Source organism: Maylandia zebra, linkage group LG6, assembly GCF_041146795.1.
Source record: "Maylandia zebra isolate NMK-2024a linkage group LG6, Mzebra_GT3a, whole genome shotgun sequence".
In the NCBI taxonomy this organism is placed as follows: Eukaryota; Metazoa; Chordata; class Actinopteri; order Cichliformes; family Cichlidae; genus Maylandia; species Maylandia zebra.
This window is the reverse complement of record NC_135172.1, coordinates 16,385,099-16,397,814: the sequence shown is the minus strand read 5'-3', so window position 1 is coordinate 16,397,814 and position 12,716 is coordinate 16,385,099. Positions and strand designations below refer to the sequence as shown.

Below are 12,716 nucleotides of genomic sequence, written 5' to 3'. Positions count from 1 at the left end.
GTTGTAAGGTCTTGGCAACGCTTCTGTTTGTGACCCATAAAGCTGGAAGAGACCACTTCTCTCTTCTTGGTGTCCTACTTCCCCTGTCCTCAGTATTGAGGGGTGGGCTCATGTTTGAGCAGGACCTTCAGTTTGATCCCAGCTGCACACCTGAAATCTCTGTATAAGGAAGACATTCTAAATATCTTAGTCATAGTTTCTGCTATTAGGTGTTTCCCAGGTCACATTTTACTGTGATCTCACACACACGCACACACGCACACACACTCCAGCACAGCTCGAGTGTGACTAGTTATTATTATTAAAAAACTGCTGGGTGTCCCGTGTGGTCGCGCGATCCCGGTCATAGCTATGAGCACGCCTCTTGCACGCGACTGCGTGTTTATATGACCTTTCTGACCGGTGACCCTCAGGAGGGGACCTTATCGCTCAGGGGTTACAACAACTGGAGTGGCACGCGTGCGTGTGTAGTACTTGTTTATGTAATGCCATATGTAATTGTGACCGCTCGCGTGTGCGTGCGCGCGCTGGATCTGGCGCGAGCTGGTCCAGCACCGCGGCGGCGACAGCGGTCGCACGTTAAACATCAGCCACCCATGCGTGTTATTCTGCGGACTGGGGACTCGTGAGATTTGAGCTGTGCGGGCTTGACCCGACAGATGGGAGGGCGCTCGAGCTCCACCGTTTTCACGCACGGCACGCACGTCGACCCGGTGAAATCGTCACGCTGATAGAATCTGTGGAATCTGTCGCGAGTGTTCCTGCGCGCGCGGTCGGAGAGCATCCCGACAGAGAGCGAGGTCCGGTCGGTCGGTCTGTAGTCGGTGTGGGTCCGCGGAAGGCTTTAGCGTGCAGGGGAGCTGCAGAGGGACTTGCGCTGGACTCCTTGGCCGAATCAGAGCATCCCATTCCCGGCAGCATCCATCCCTCCGCGCCTCAGCTCCAGCGGGAGGCCGGGAGCGGCGGCAGGATGTAGCAGCGGATTAACGGAGGAGAGAGGGGCGCTCAGAGGAAGAGAGCGGGACCGAGGCGGGACGGAGGGGACATGGGGAAGGACCAGGAGCTGCTCCAGGCCGTGAAGACCGAAGACCTGCTGACAGCTCAGCGGCTTCTACAGAGACCACGGCCAGGGAAAGCCAGTCAGTATCCATCCATCCATCCTCCTGTCTCTGTGTCACACACACACACACACACTGCCCGTCATTATCAGGTCAGGACAGTGCAGGCTAAATCTGATGTGATGCCATTTAGCCTAAATGGTGCACTGTGCGTGTTTGTGTGATGGCGTGCGTTTCTCCTGCACGCGTGTGTGTGTGTGTGCTATGACGTTGAGTTTGTGATAGTGATGACGTTGCACATGTGTGAGAACAGTCATCAGGATGTAATCTGAAATTAGGAGCGCTTGTCATCCCATTCCCCACAACTGATCTTTTCTGTGTGTGTGTGTGTGTGTGTGTGTGTGTGTGTGTGTGTGTGTGTGTGTGTGTGTGTGTGCGTATGCGCGTGTCTACGTGCGTGCGCGTGTCAGACAGAAAGGTGGAAAGTGGGTACGCACATAGGCCGTGCACCGCTCGCGGGACAGGGGGATTATTGGTGTGTGAAGACGCCAGATGTTAGTGGTAATAATGTGACGATCGTACACGTGCAGACATTTGCGTGCGCGCGCACAAATGTGATGCTAAAGCATGCGTGTGCGCGGGTGCCTAACATGGAGTCAGCTGGGACTTGAGGTGATAATTAGATTTCAATTACAGCGCTGAAACATCTCTCCTCCTCTGCAGTTTCACCATAAGACCCCTCTAAGCGCCTCTGCTTCTCTTCCTTCTCTCACCTCATTTCCTCTGCTCTGGCTTCTTCTCGCCTCTCCTCTCCCCGTGTTTCATCTTGTCTTCTCTCATATCATCTCTTGCCTTCTACTCCTGCGCTTTCCCTGTCTCTACCCTACCCCCCTTCTCATCTACCGTCCTGTGTCATTTTCTTCCTTCACTCATATCCTTTCACGTCCTGTCTCCTTCCTGCCTATTCACCTGTTTTCCCCTTTTTTCATTTCCTCCTAACTCCCTCACTCGTACCTCCTTTCCACTACTTCTAACCGTGCCGCTCATGTTTCTGCCTCTGTCATCTCTCTCCCCCCCACCACACACACACACACACACACAAGCAGCCACACACAGCCGGTGTTTCCTCCATGTTCCTCTCCTGCCCCGTCCTTTTCCTCTCTTCTCGTGCGTTGTTTGTCTCTGAACATTCCAGCAGTGCTGTGGAAAAGAAGAAAAAACTGCTTCTCCTCAAATGCCAGAACAGATCAGGCCTGAGTGCTTAGTCCACTGCACACTGACAAAGAGAGAGAGGGTGGGGTGGGGGGGTGGGGGGTTGTGGGTGAGGGAAATGAGGGTGAGGAGGAGGGTTAGCATGTAAGCAAGTGAAATGTTCAGATATGTATGCAGAGAGGTCAAGAGACAGGACGTGTTGGAGGGAGGTTAAAGAGTGTGTGTGTATGTGTGTGTGTGTGTGTGTGTGTGTGTGTGTGTGTGTGTGTGTGTGTGTGTGTGTGTGTGTGTGTGTGTGTGTTTCAAATCCAGGTTTATGTTTGAATAATTAAACAGGATGCCAGGTTTCTCTGCTGGAGAATTGTTGCTTTCTCAAACGCACACACTGACACACCCCAGACACACAGTTACAGGCAGGTACATACGCACACAAACACAAACACACACACAGGGACACACTTGACACATCGGGTGTTAGTCATGTGCCTGACTGTGTTTGTATTATTAATAGTATGCTAATGAGGTTCAGAGCAGCACTGTGGCGGGTTAAAGGGAGGTTTTGCTGTGTTGATTATTTGCTGTGTTGAAATGTCACACATTGATGCTGTGGATGAAAGGAACAGAAGCTTTCCTGGCATGATCACCTTCAGAGGCCAGAAAACCACAAATTTCTATCAGTCGTTATCAGTAGCTGTTTACACGCATGCACCGCAGCCCTGAACTTTTCCAGACTTTACCCAGCTGAGGTGGCAGTGAGAGCTCCTATCGCAGGATCAGCTAGATCGAACTTTACAGCAGTCGCTGACCTGGCATGTGAAGCCTCATTGTGCCAGGGCGAGCGCCGAACACACCATTTTCTGCTGTGTGATACATGTGAGAAACTCTGGAAAATACCCAGAGGTGATGTGAACAGGTAAAAAAGTGGTGTGACTAAAAAAAAAGCCTTCCTTGGTCACTGTGGTCACTGTCTAACTTTTAGATTTCCAGTCATTAGTCAACATTTTGGGAGTTATCCGCTCTTCCGTGATGCCCCTGGAGTGCGTGGAGACGCTTGTGTTTGCTCCTTCAGCCAGCAGCAGAACATTTGGTGTGCTTTGCTGAGACACTTCAGAGTTAGAGGTAACAGAAGCAGCTCTAGTGAGTAAATAGAAATGAGGGACTGCAAGGCAGCTGCTTATTCTCTATTTGAGGGCGTGCCAAACGAAAGGCTAGGCGAGCTCTGTGCCAGTGTGTTACATACAGTAGTGACATAGATAAGAAACGGGAGAAACGGTCGGACTGCTAACAAGTGTTTCTGTAGGAGACAGTAACTCCCACTGAAGAGGGCTTTGTTACTTTTTAAACCTTTTATTTTCACAAAAAGCTCCGTAACTAATGGAACGAAAGGACACCCCAAAAAAGAGCATATTACGAACTTTGACTGGAAGAAGACCCAGAAAAAAAGCACCACTGTAAACATAAATGATTTAAAGCGATGTAGCAGAGACCTACCACCCTGCTGGACATTGTGCATTAGTTTTGCAACAGAGGATGAGAGAACCGCGACACAAGGCCGTAGAGATTCCTTTCATAAATTTCGTTTCAGTGTCAGAGCTCAACTGGAAATCACTTTCGCCACCTTTGGGATGAATATTGGAAAATATTTTCACATAGAAGGGACACACAACGATAGACATGTAATCACTTGTACCAGTACACAATTCTCAATAACCAGTAGATAGCACTTGTGTACTTTATATAACATGCCTCATTCATCCATTCAGACTCAAATGGATGCATCAGAGAGCAACATGAGGTATCTTCCCTAAGAGACTGAAGGAGCCAGGGATCAAACCAGCAACCTTCTGATTGATAGGTGACCTGCTCTGCCTCCTGAGCTACAGCTACCCCAATACAAGACCAACACATAGTGATGCAGTTAAAGTCAATTGGCATCACTGACATGCTGGTGACGGTCCATTTTTTTTACTTTGCTAATAGACTGTTAATAGGCTGCTAAGTAGCCTACAAACGTCACTACGAGGTATAAAGTAAGCTACGTTACTACATGGGTTTCATTCTCCCTGGCATTTATATAACGGTCTCAAACCCAAACACATTTTGGTGTATGGAAACGTAACCGCTACCTCAAAAGACAGATGTTCATTTCAAGATAAAAACGCAAGATTTCTTATCAGGTAGTCGGGGCGGAGCCTTCGTGGCAGCTGCGCTAGCCCACGTGTAGCTTCTGCTGTGCTTGTGGGCTACTTTCTGCTTCTGCAGCACATTAGGATAGATAACACAGGAAGAGAGAACCACAACAGCAAACCATGGAGGTTCATATCGCAGTTCTGGTTTCAGTTCAGAGCTGTTAGACTGCTACCTGACACAGATACAGGACCCGTTAGACCTGCCAGTTTATTATTGGCTAATAAACCCATATTTAACCCATATTTAAGCTAAATGTGTGTCTGTATTGTAAAAAAAAATCAACTCGATCTTGCTGGGTTAAAGCTTTTTTTTTCATATAGCGTGTACTGATGACTAAGATTACTGTATTAAATTGAATAAACGATAACGTTGGTGTGATTCTCATAAAAATTCTGTGAGGAAACCCAAAGTTTGTCTGCCCGTTTCTCCCCCTCTGAAGACACACATCTGTGAAAAACTGCTCATCAACTCGGACGAGAGGAAATGATGTATCTGTCGGTGAATATCCGCTGAGATTAATAAACATTTGGTCTCCCAGTCAGCATTTTCAGGAACAACAGAGATGTATGTGGTGTCGACGCCAGTAAACTATAAGGTAAGATGTCATCTAATGGAGCGGTGTGCTGGGCTGATGGGTTTTCAATCATTCTGAGGCAAAGCTGGAGTTGTGTGGCACACAGGAATACCGAGCTGCAGCTGCACAGAGAATAGCAGACTCATTGTTGGTTGTTGTTGTAGCTGTAGATAATGAGAAAACTCGACAACACCACCTTGTCTTTTAAGCTTGTAGCCTTGCTGCAATCACGGCACTCTCGGTTTTCTTGTTACAGATCAATCAAAAGTTTGTTCTGAATCTTTCGAGTCTGAATGAATCACTTCAGATGAAAGAGACGTTCAGTCTCACTTTAAAGGAGACGACATTAAAACTACTGCCTGCTCACGCAAAGTGAGGCACAGTCCTAAACGATTTGGTAATGGTTTTATTATCTCTGGCTCAGCTGAAGTAAAGCTCTTTATCTTAGAGATATGAGAGCATGCTTATCATAACTGTATCTCTTTTATGTTGTAGCGATCCACTGAAATGGACTTTACTGATGATCAGGGAACGCTGACCCTTTTTTTCTCGTCTTTTTTGGCGTAGCTTATAGCACTTTGTAAGATCTGGCATTCCCAATTCATCAAGTGAACACCTGTAACAGATCTGCACTGAGAGCGCTTCTTTTTGTTAGCTTGTTGACTCGAGAATAACAGGTGTGATTACACACGAAACACCGTCTCCTCATCCTAGCTCTTAGCAAATGTGTGGACTGAAAAAAAAGTCAAATATTGTAATCTCTGTCAGGCTATGTTCTTGGTACTCAGATCAAGCAGCCTTAGTTTGGCAGACTCTGGGAACTGTGATTGTTCAGTATTATACCATCAACAGGATTAATCCATTAAGTAATTATACTATCAGCAGTGGAAATTATCAACAGTCACAGCACATGTTCAGAGTCCGAATCATCTTTATTCGGCCAAGTTTGTGCACACGCATACGGAATTTGATTCCGGTGCTCTCTGCATACAGAAAACAAAATTTTTTTAATTGGCTATTAAATAGGTAATATATAATTAGATGTATATACACAAGGAGAACATTGGGATTGGGATCATTTTGCTGGGATGGTTTGGATCCCAGTTCATGGGATGGTCACCGCAAACCTTGAGTAGTCATGAGGGGGACCAGTAAATATGAAAATTGTGTGAACTATGTTGTATAGTGAAACTAGAAGCTGAATGCTTTCAGAATGATGGCATTTTTATTTTTATTTTTTTACAATTTTTTAAAATGAGTTTACAACACTACTATACATAATGTTCACCGTTATGTATAGTAGAACATTGTTCCAGAAGTCTTGTGGTTTGTTCAGATGCAACTTGGCAAACTTAAGCTGTGCAACCTTTCCAAAGAAGCCATACTTGTTCAGTCGTGAACTTTAACATTTAACACACTAACTGAGACCTGTAGAGTCTAAGCTACAGCTCTTATGTTTTTTACAGTTTCTCTGAGCATTGCAAGAATTTGCTGGGACGTCCAATCCTTGAAAGATTGTGGCATTGTGTTAACACACAACTCCAGACCAGCAAACCTCTGCTTTTATAGAGGTTCTCATACTTACTTTATGCATTTTATTAGCCGATACTGGCTGCTACTTACCCTCTTAATTCCAATGCAAAGGGAAAACTTATTAGAGGACTGCACAGAGTCTTTTTCGGATGACTGTATGTCATCCTAGGATGGGCTCAAGCCCTGTCCCATCCCTGAATTAGAAAGGTGGAAGAGAATCGATGGATGGATGTATATATGCTTGTTGAAGTGTTCACTATCTTCCATCAGTATATACTTTTTTTTGTTAGCTTATTTAATACATTTTATTTAATTAAAGCACTTGTGTAGACTTTTCACTGCCACTTACCATGGGCCAGTTTATGACAGCATGATGCGTCATGATCCTACAGCACTAGCATGCTTGTTGTCTGTGTCTGTCATTTAGATGTTTTGAGGATAATTTTATACATTTTGAGGCTGGTAGCATATTGTGACCCTGACTCGAGTCACTTTTAACATATGTGTGCAACTGTCTGAAATCTGTGCTGGCATTTGTTTTAGGCTACGTGTTACGCTGAAAGTCTAAATGCATGATGACAGGAAAGGTCGGAGGTGATGGAAACAGGACTTCAGAACATCTCTGATAATGAGAACCCCTGAGAAACCCCTCCGTTTCACCTCTCCTGAGGTTTGTGAGTCTGCTGTGTTACATTCAAGGTTGCTTTTCAGTCCTGCTTGGTTATTTTGCCTCTCAGTTAACAATAAAGACTTTCAAAGTGAAAATGAATGAGCCACAGTTACAATTTTCAGGGAGATGTTTCACAATAATATCATAGTCTTGTCATTGTAATCCCTCCCAGATGACTGACAGTCTCCGAGAATGGCACGTTGAGGAGTTACCATGGTAACCCAGCGCTCAGTTGCGATGTTATGACAAAATAAATGATCGGAAAAATATGAACCCTGGTCCAAGGACTGTATCAGAGAAAGATTATGGCAGCGCTCTCAAACAAGCAGTTCATGTGAGGGCAGGAAAAGCCTTTCGTTCAAAATTTAATTTAACAAATCAAGTCACTGATACAGTCAGGCAGCGGGTTAGCGCTGACATAAGTGAGTTTGAAGATGAAAGTCTGTTTTGAGAGCAGTTCTTAAAACAAAAGAGAGGCTTTTATATGTGCAGAGTGATACTCTGTCTCTGTCAGCTGAATTAGATTAAATACAAATCCTGGTTCTGAGTTTGAGAGGGAAGCGCCTCATGTGGGTGTTTCTGTGTTGTGAGATTCTGGTCTGTATCGGGGTTCATGTGGCTTTGTGGTAGTCTGATGGTGACACAGTTATCTGCACTCATTGATTCATCAGCTGGGGGGAAGGGATGCTTCTTATTTTTAATCCAAGAGAGATATGGAGGAACCAGCACTTCCATAAATACACACATAAACACACACACACACACACACACACACACACACACACACACACACACACACACACACACATATGCATGCAGGAAAATGATGTCAGCTGCACTGTAAACAGAAATAACAGAACTACCAATCAGCACGCGCTCTTTAGCAAATTACAGGGAAAATTAGAGTGTGAGAGCAGGATGAAGGGATGAAGTGCAGATAGAGCTGCAGAGCGAAGGGAGAGCTTTTCCCCAGATTACAGCACAGCTACAGATTATGGCCCGTGGATTATGAGGGTTTGACCAAACCAAAAAAAAAAAAAAAGTGGAGGCAGAAAGACAAACAAGTTGTTTTTTCCTGTGTCCTTTCAGGCTGTTTGGTAGTGGGTTTGTGAACGGTTTCTTCCTGCTATCCGGTGCCTGCATCTCTCTAATGCTCACGTGTGTGTCACATTTACACAATGAAGCACGTGCTCTACACCCAAACATGCTATAAATATACGCAGACACACTCATGTATGTATGACAGCGATAGTGTCACTCTAAAGATGCAAAGACTGATCCATTAATTAGTAAGTCAGTGTAGAAAAAATGAATCAAGGTTCTTTTGGCGTTGTTTTTTTTCTAAGCACCTAATTTTATTTTTATTTTTTTTTGGGGGGGGGGCTTTTAAACCATTGTTTAAAATGGAGGTCACCTTGTATTCTGATGAATTATGATGGGGTATTTGAAACTACTAGTGCAGAGACTACATCCCACGATACGATATTATCACAATACTTAACACACGATACGATATTATTGCAATTTTTTAAAATATTTTGCGATATTCAGATTCTGTACATAAAGGTAAACTTTATCAATATTCATTTTATAATAATAATAATGGATACTTTATTGATCCCCATGGGGAAATTACTTGTTTTTCTCTGCATTTGACCCATTCACTCAGTGAAGCAGTGGGCAGCCCACTAAGCAGGCGCCCGGGGAGCAGTGTGTAGGGACGGTACCTTGCTCAGGGGTACCTCAGGGTAGCCGTTAAGTGGATTCGAACCACCGACCTTCCGATCATGGGGCGACCACTTTACCTACTGAGCTATCCCTGCCCCTATCTAATATCAAAGTCTCACACTCAGTCTTTCTCTCATTTCAGTCAGTTTTATTGTTGACAAACTTGAACGGTTTGTATTACAGTCTAGTCCAACTTAACTGAATTCAACCATCTGGTACAATTATAGCTATTCTGAACTATGCAATTTATGAAAACTACGCAGCCCATTCAGCAACTGAAGAATTTGAAAGTAAATTAAAACAAAATATAATTTTACATTAAATAAAAAAGTTTTAAACTTAATTAAAATAAAACATGTCTTAAATTAAAATAAGTAAACTGTCATGTTTATTGCTGCCAAAAAAAAAGTTAAACGCATTTGGACAGTGAAGGAATGTCAGGATTCTTGCTCAGAAAAAGGATCAACATGCTCTGAAGTCAGAGCACAAAAACCTTTTTTGTAACAAAATATCGATTTCTGCTGTCCCTGTATCGATACATTATTAGCAAACAAAATATCACGATACTACACAGTATCGATTTTTTCCCCCACCCCTAATAAATATATATATATATATATAAATATATATAAAAATATGTAGAAGTTATAAAATTTTGGGCCATTATTGCTTATGTTCAGACCACTTAATAATAAAAAATGACGCTTTAAAAAGAGTAAATGAACAAAAAATACTTCGTCTCAGGAAGGTTTTATAAGTTATGGCCACATTGAGGCCTTGCCCCGTTTTATTATTAGCCATAGCCGCTAGCTGCTACCGAAATGATAGCTTAACACAGCGGTCCCCAACCCCCGGGCCTCGGACTGGTACCGGTCCGTGAATCGTTTGGTACCGGGCCCCGAGAATTGAGGCTCAGGGGTGAAATGCATAGTTTTCAGTGTTTTTATCGGTTCTCAGCGTTATTTTGTTATCATTTTTATCGTTTACTCGGTTTTCCTTGGTCTTTTCACGTGTGTTATGAATAAATTTTCTTTTTTTCGGTACTAGTTTTATTTTGTTGTATTTATCCGCGACACCTTAAAGGCCGGTCCGTGAAAATATTGTGGGGCATAAACCGGTCCGTGGCGCAAAAAAGGTTGGGGACCGCTGGCTTAACAGACGGCTAGTGTGGCTATCAGCTAATTGCTAATAGTTAAACAGCTAACATTAACGTATGTGGGGCGTAATTTCCATGGGGGGTTAGGGGGGTTATGTTCAGCACAAAGTTACGCCGATGCTGCCAGGCTAACATTTATGATAACTGTTTATTATCAAAGTGCTGTTGAGATCTGCCGTGTGCCTATCTGGCTGCAGCGCTGCTGTGTGAAGTTGTGCGTCAACTGGAGCAGTCAAAGATGGCATCTATGGTATAGAAACTGTTAGATAGAGACAGACTATCTAATATGAGCTTAATTTTTAGTAGTGTTATTACTGTTTTAGTATTTGAGCATTTAATTTTTTGCAACCCTAGCAGGTTATGAGCTTTACTAGTTATCAGCTAGGCACTCGCTTATCTCCACTTTAGGTTCTTATGACAAACCATCATAAGGTCCTTTTGTTTTCACCTGCTCTCCTAAATATACTCATATATTTTTGCATATAGATCAAGTTTATGTGAGAGAACACATTAAAATCTGAGCTTTTGTTTTTTTTATGAGAGTCCTATAATTTCTTTACCTTCATTACATGGTCGATTCTCTTTAACACACTGAAGTTATACAGTAGGAGTATGTCTGGAAACACTCACAGATGTGAACATGTTGCTTCAACTTTACCGGCTCTCAATTAAATATTGAATGAACAGGACAGAAGAATATACTTGTCCCTAGATTAAAGTTTAAATTTGAACTTTTTTTGAAATGCTTTTCTTACTCTTTGTTACCCTTTCAGAGCTTCTCGGAGCAGCAAAGCGGGTGAACGTCAACATCCAGGATGCAGATGGGTGAGGGATCACAGATGTTTCACATCACCTCCTGTTCCAGCTGTTTACTCTATCATTACACCTCTTTCTTTATCACTCCATTTTCATTCCATCTTTTATAATAACCTATTTCTTTCTTCATGGCCCTGAAAACACTCACAACACTATCAACACAACTGAATCCTCAGATCTTTTCTTGTTTTCTCAGATTTTGAGGTAGTTGTTACTCAGCCATCGAGCCGCTCACTAAAATTCAAAGATCTAATACATCTTAATTTGCTCTTTAGTTGTATGAGCCTCACATGTAAAGATCCCGCATAATAACATGTAAAAAAAACACCTTCAGATTTTTCCCACTTGTTTTTACCATCCTGATTGTAGCATATGTGCCCCGTCTTCCTAACAGTTGGGCCAATCTGAAGGAAACTTAAAAAAAAAAGACTTTTATTATAGATCCGCGTTTAGCAAAGACTGAAAATCTCCACAGGCTTGGCTGAAACTGAATTGAATGTGTACATGAACATTCATATACATAAAAAATGAGGAAAACCCAGAGATGCTCATCTTTTCCACACTCAGTCATAAATTGAAGACTGCTCTGATTCATTCGGGCTCCTTCATAAACCCCCATTTTGTCCGTGCTTAAACACAAGGCTTCCTGGTGACAGTCCATGATTATTTCCTCCTTTTCTATTTTTATACCTTACAATAGCTTCCAGTGGGTCAGTCTGGATCATGTGGTGGGCGACCTCTGGCCAGGAGATCTGTGCTGTAATTGAAATAATCATATGAATTAAATGAAACTGAAAAGCACTTTCTGTTAACTGATTTTGACTCACATCCAAACTAATGCAGAACCTGTGAGCTGAGGTCACAAATAGATCATTTTAAGAGCTCTGTTATAAAATGTCTCATACCTCGCTGATATTAAACATGAGACAGTTATCATGAGAAAAATAAACACCAAAGCCCGATGCTTGTGGGCTGTAGCTGATCCATGTTGTGAATATCTAATTAACTGTGGCAAACAAATAGGAAGAAAAATCTTCAAATAATCAATAGGCTAGCAAGCCGTTATTACTGTTCACATTATCTCCTGTTTAAATCTGTCTTTGGCTCATAGGAGTGTAGCCAGCTGAAGACCTCAGATCTGAAGACTGTAATTATCACCTTAAAGCAAAGCCAACATTTCCCAGCTCCTAATTTGCTCAGAAATATTCCCTTATCAGCTCTGAATGTTCAACTATGGATTTTGGCTATATTTAGCTTCATGATTGGTTAAGCTTTTTGTGTGCACATGCTTGGTTTACGGCTGTGTTCCGTTTGACTCCATCAGATAACAAAGATCTTTTTATGATGTTGATTGGATTCAGATAATTGGACTCAGCTTCTTGTGTAATGACTGATGAGTCGTTGATTTGACTCCAGGGCCCCGCTCTTATGTTCACCACAGATCCATTAGACCCACACACAGATGCCCTGCGCGTACGCTCGACTCCGGGGGAGAGAGATTGCTTATTAATGGAAGTAGGTCATTTCCACCCGCCCTCCCCGCACGCGCTCCCATCGTCACACAGAGCTGTGGGGCGGAGCAGCTGTACGCCGAAGATTACTTTAGCAAAGTTGTGCTCAGGTTTTACACTATGCATTTGAATGTGTGTATTTTTATACATAATCTGTGTCTGTGTGAAGGCTGTCGCCGTTGCATCATGCTGCTCTGAGTGGCAACAAGGAGATGATCTCTCTGCTGTTGGAGGCCCAGGCAGCAGTGGATATCAAAGACCATAAAGG

At 43.2% G+C, this 12,716-nt stretch overlaps 1 protein-coding gene across 1 annotated transcript in view; it reads left to right on the top strand.

The window, feature by feature from the left end:
* Positions 1 to 527: 527 nt before the first annotated feature.
* The window catches only part of LOC101487807 (uncharacterized), a 47,423-nt gene continuing 35,234 nt past the window's right edge, over positions 528 to 12,716 (top strand). Inside the window, exons 1-3 of the mRNA XM_076884760.1 lie at positions 528 to 1,139; positions 10,895 to 10,946; positions 12,618 to 12,715. Of these exons, the coding sequence (XP_076740875.1) occupies positions 1,046 to 1,139; positions 10,895 to 10,946; positions 12,618 to 12,715 (244 nt within the window). The 5' untranslated portion in view covers positions 528 to 1,045. The remainder of the gene's footprint in view (positions 1,140 to 10,894; positions 10,947 to 12,617; position 12,716) is intronic.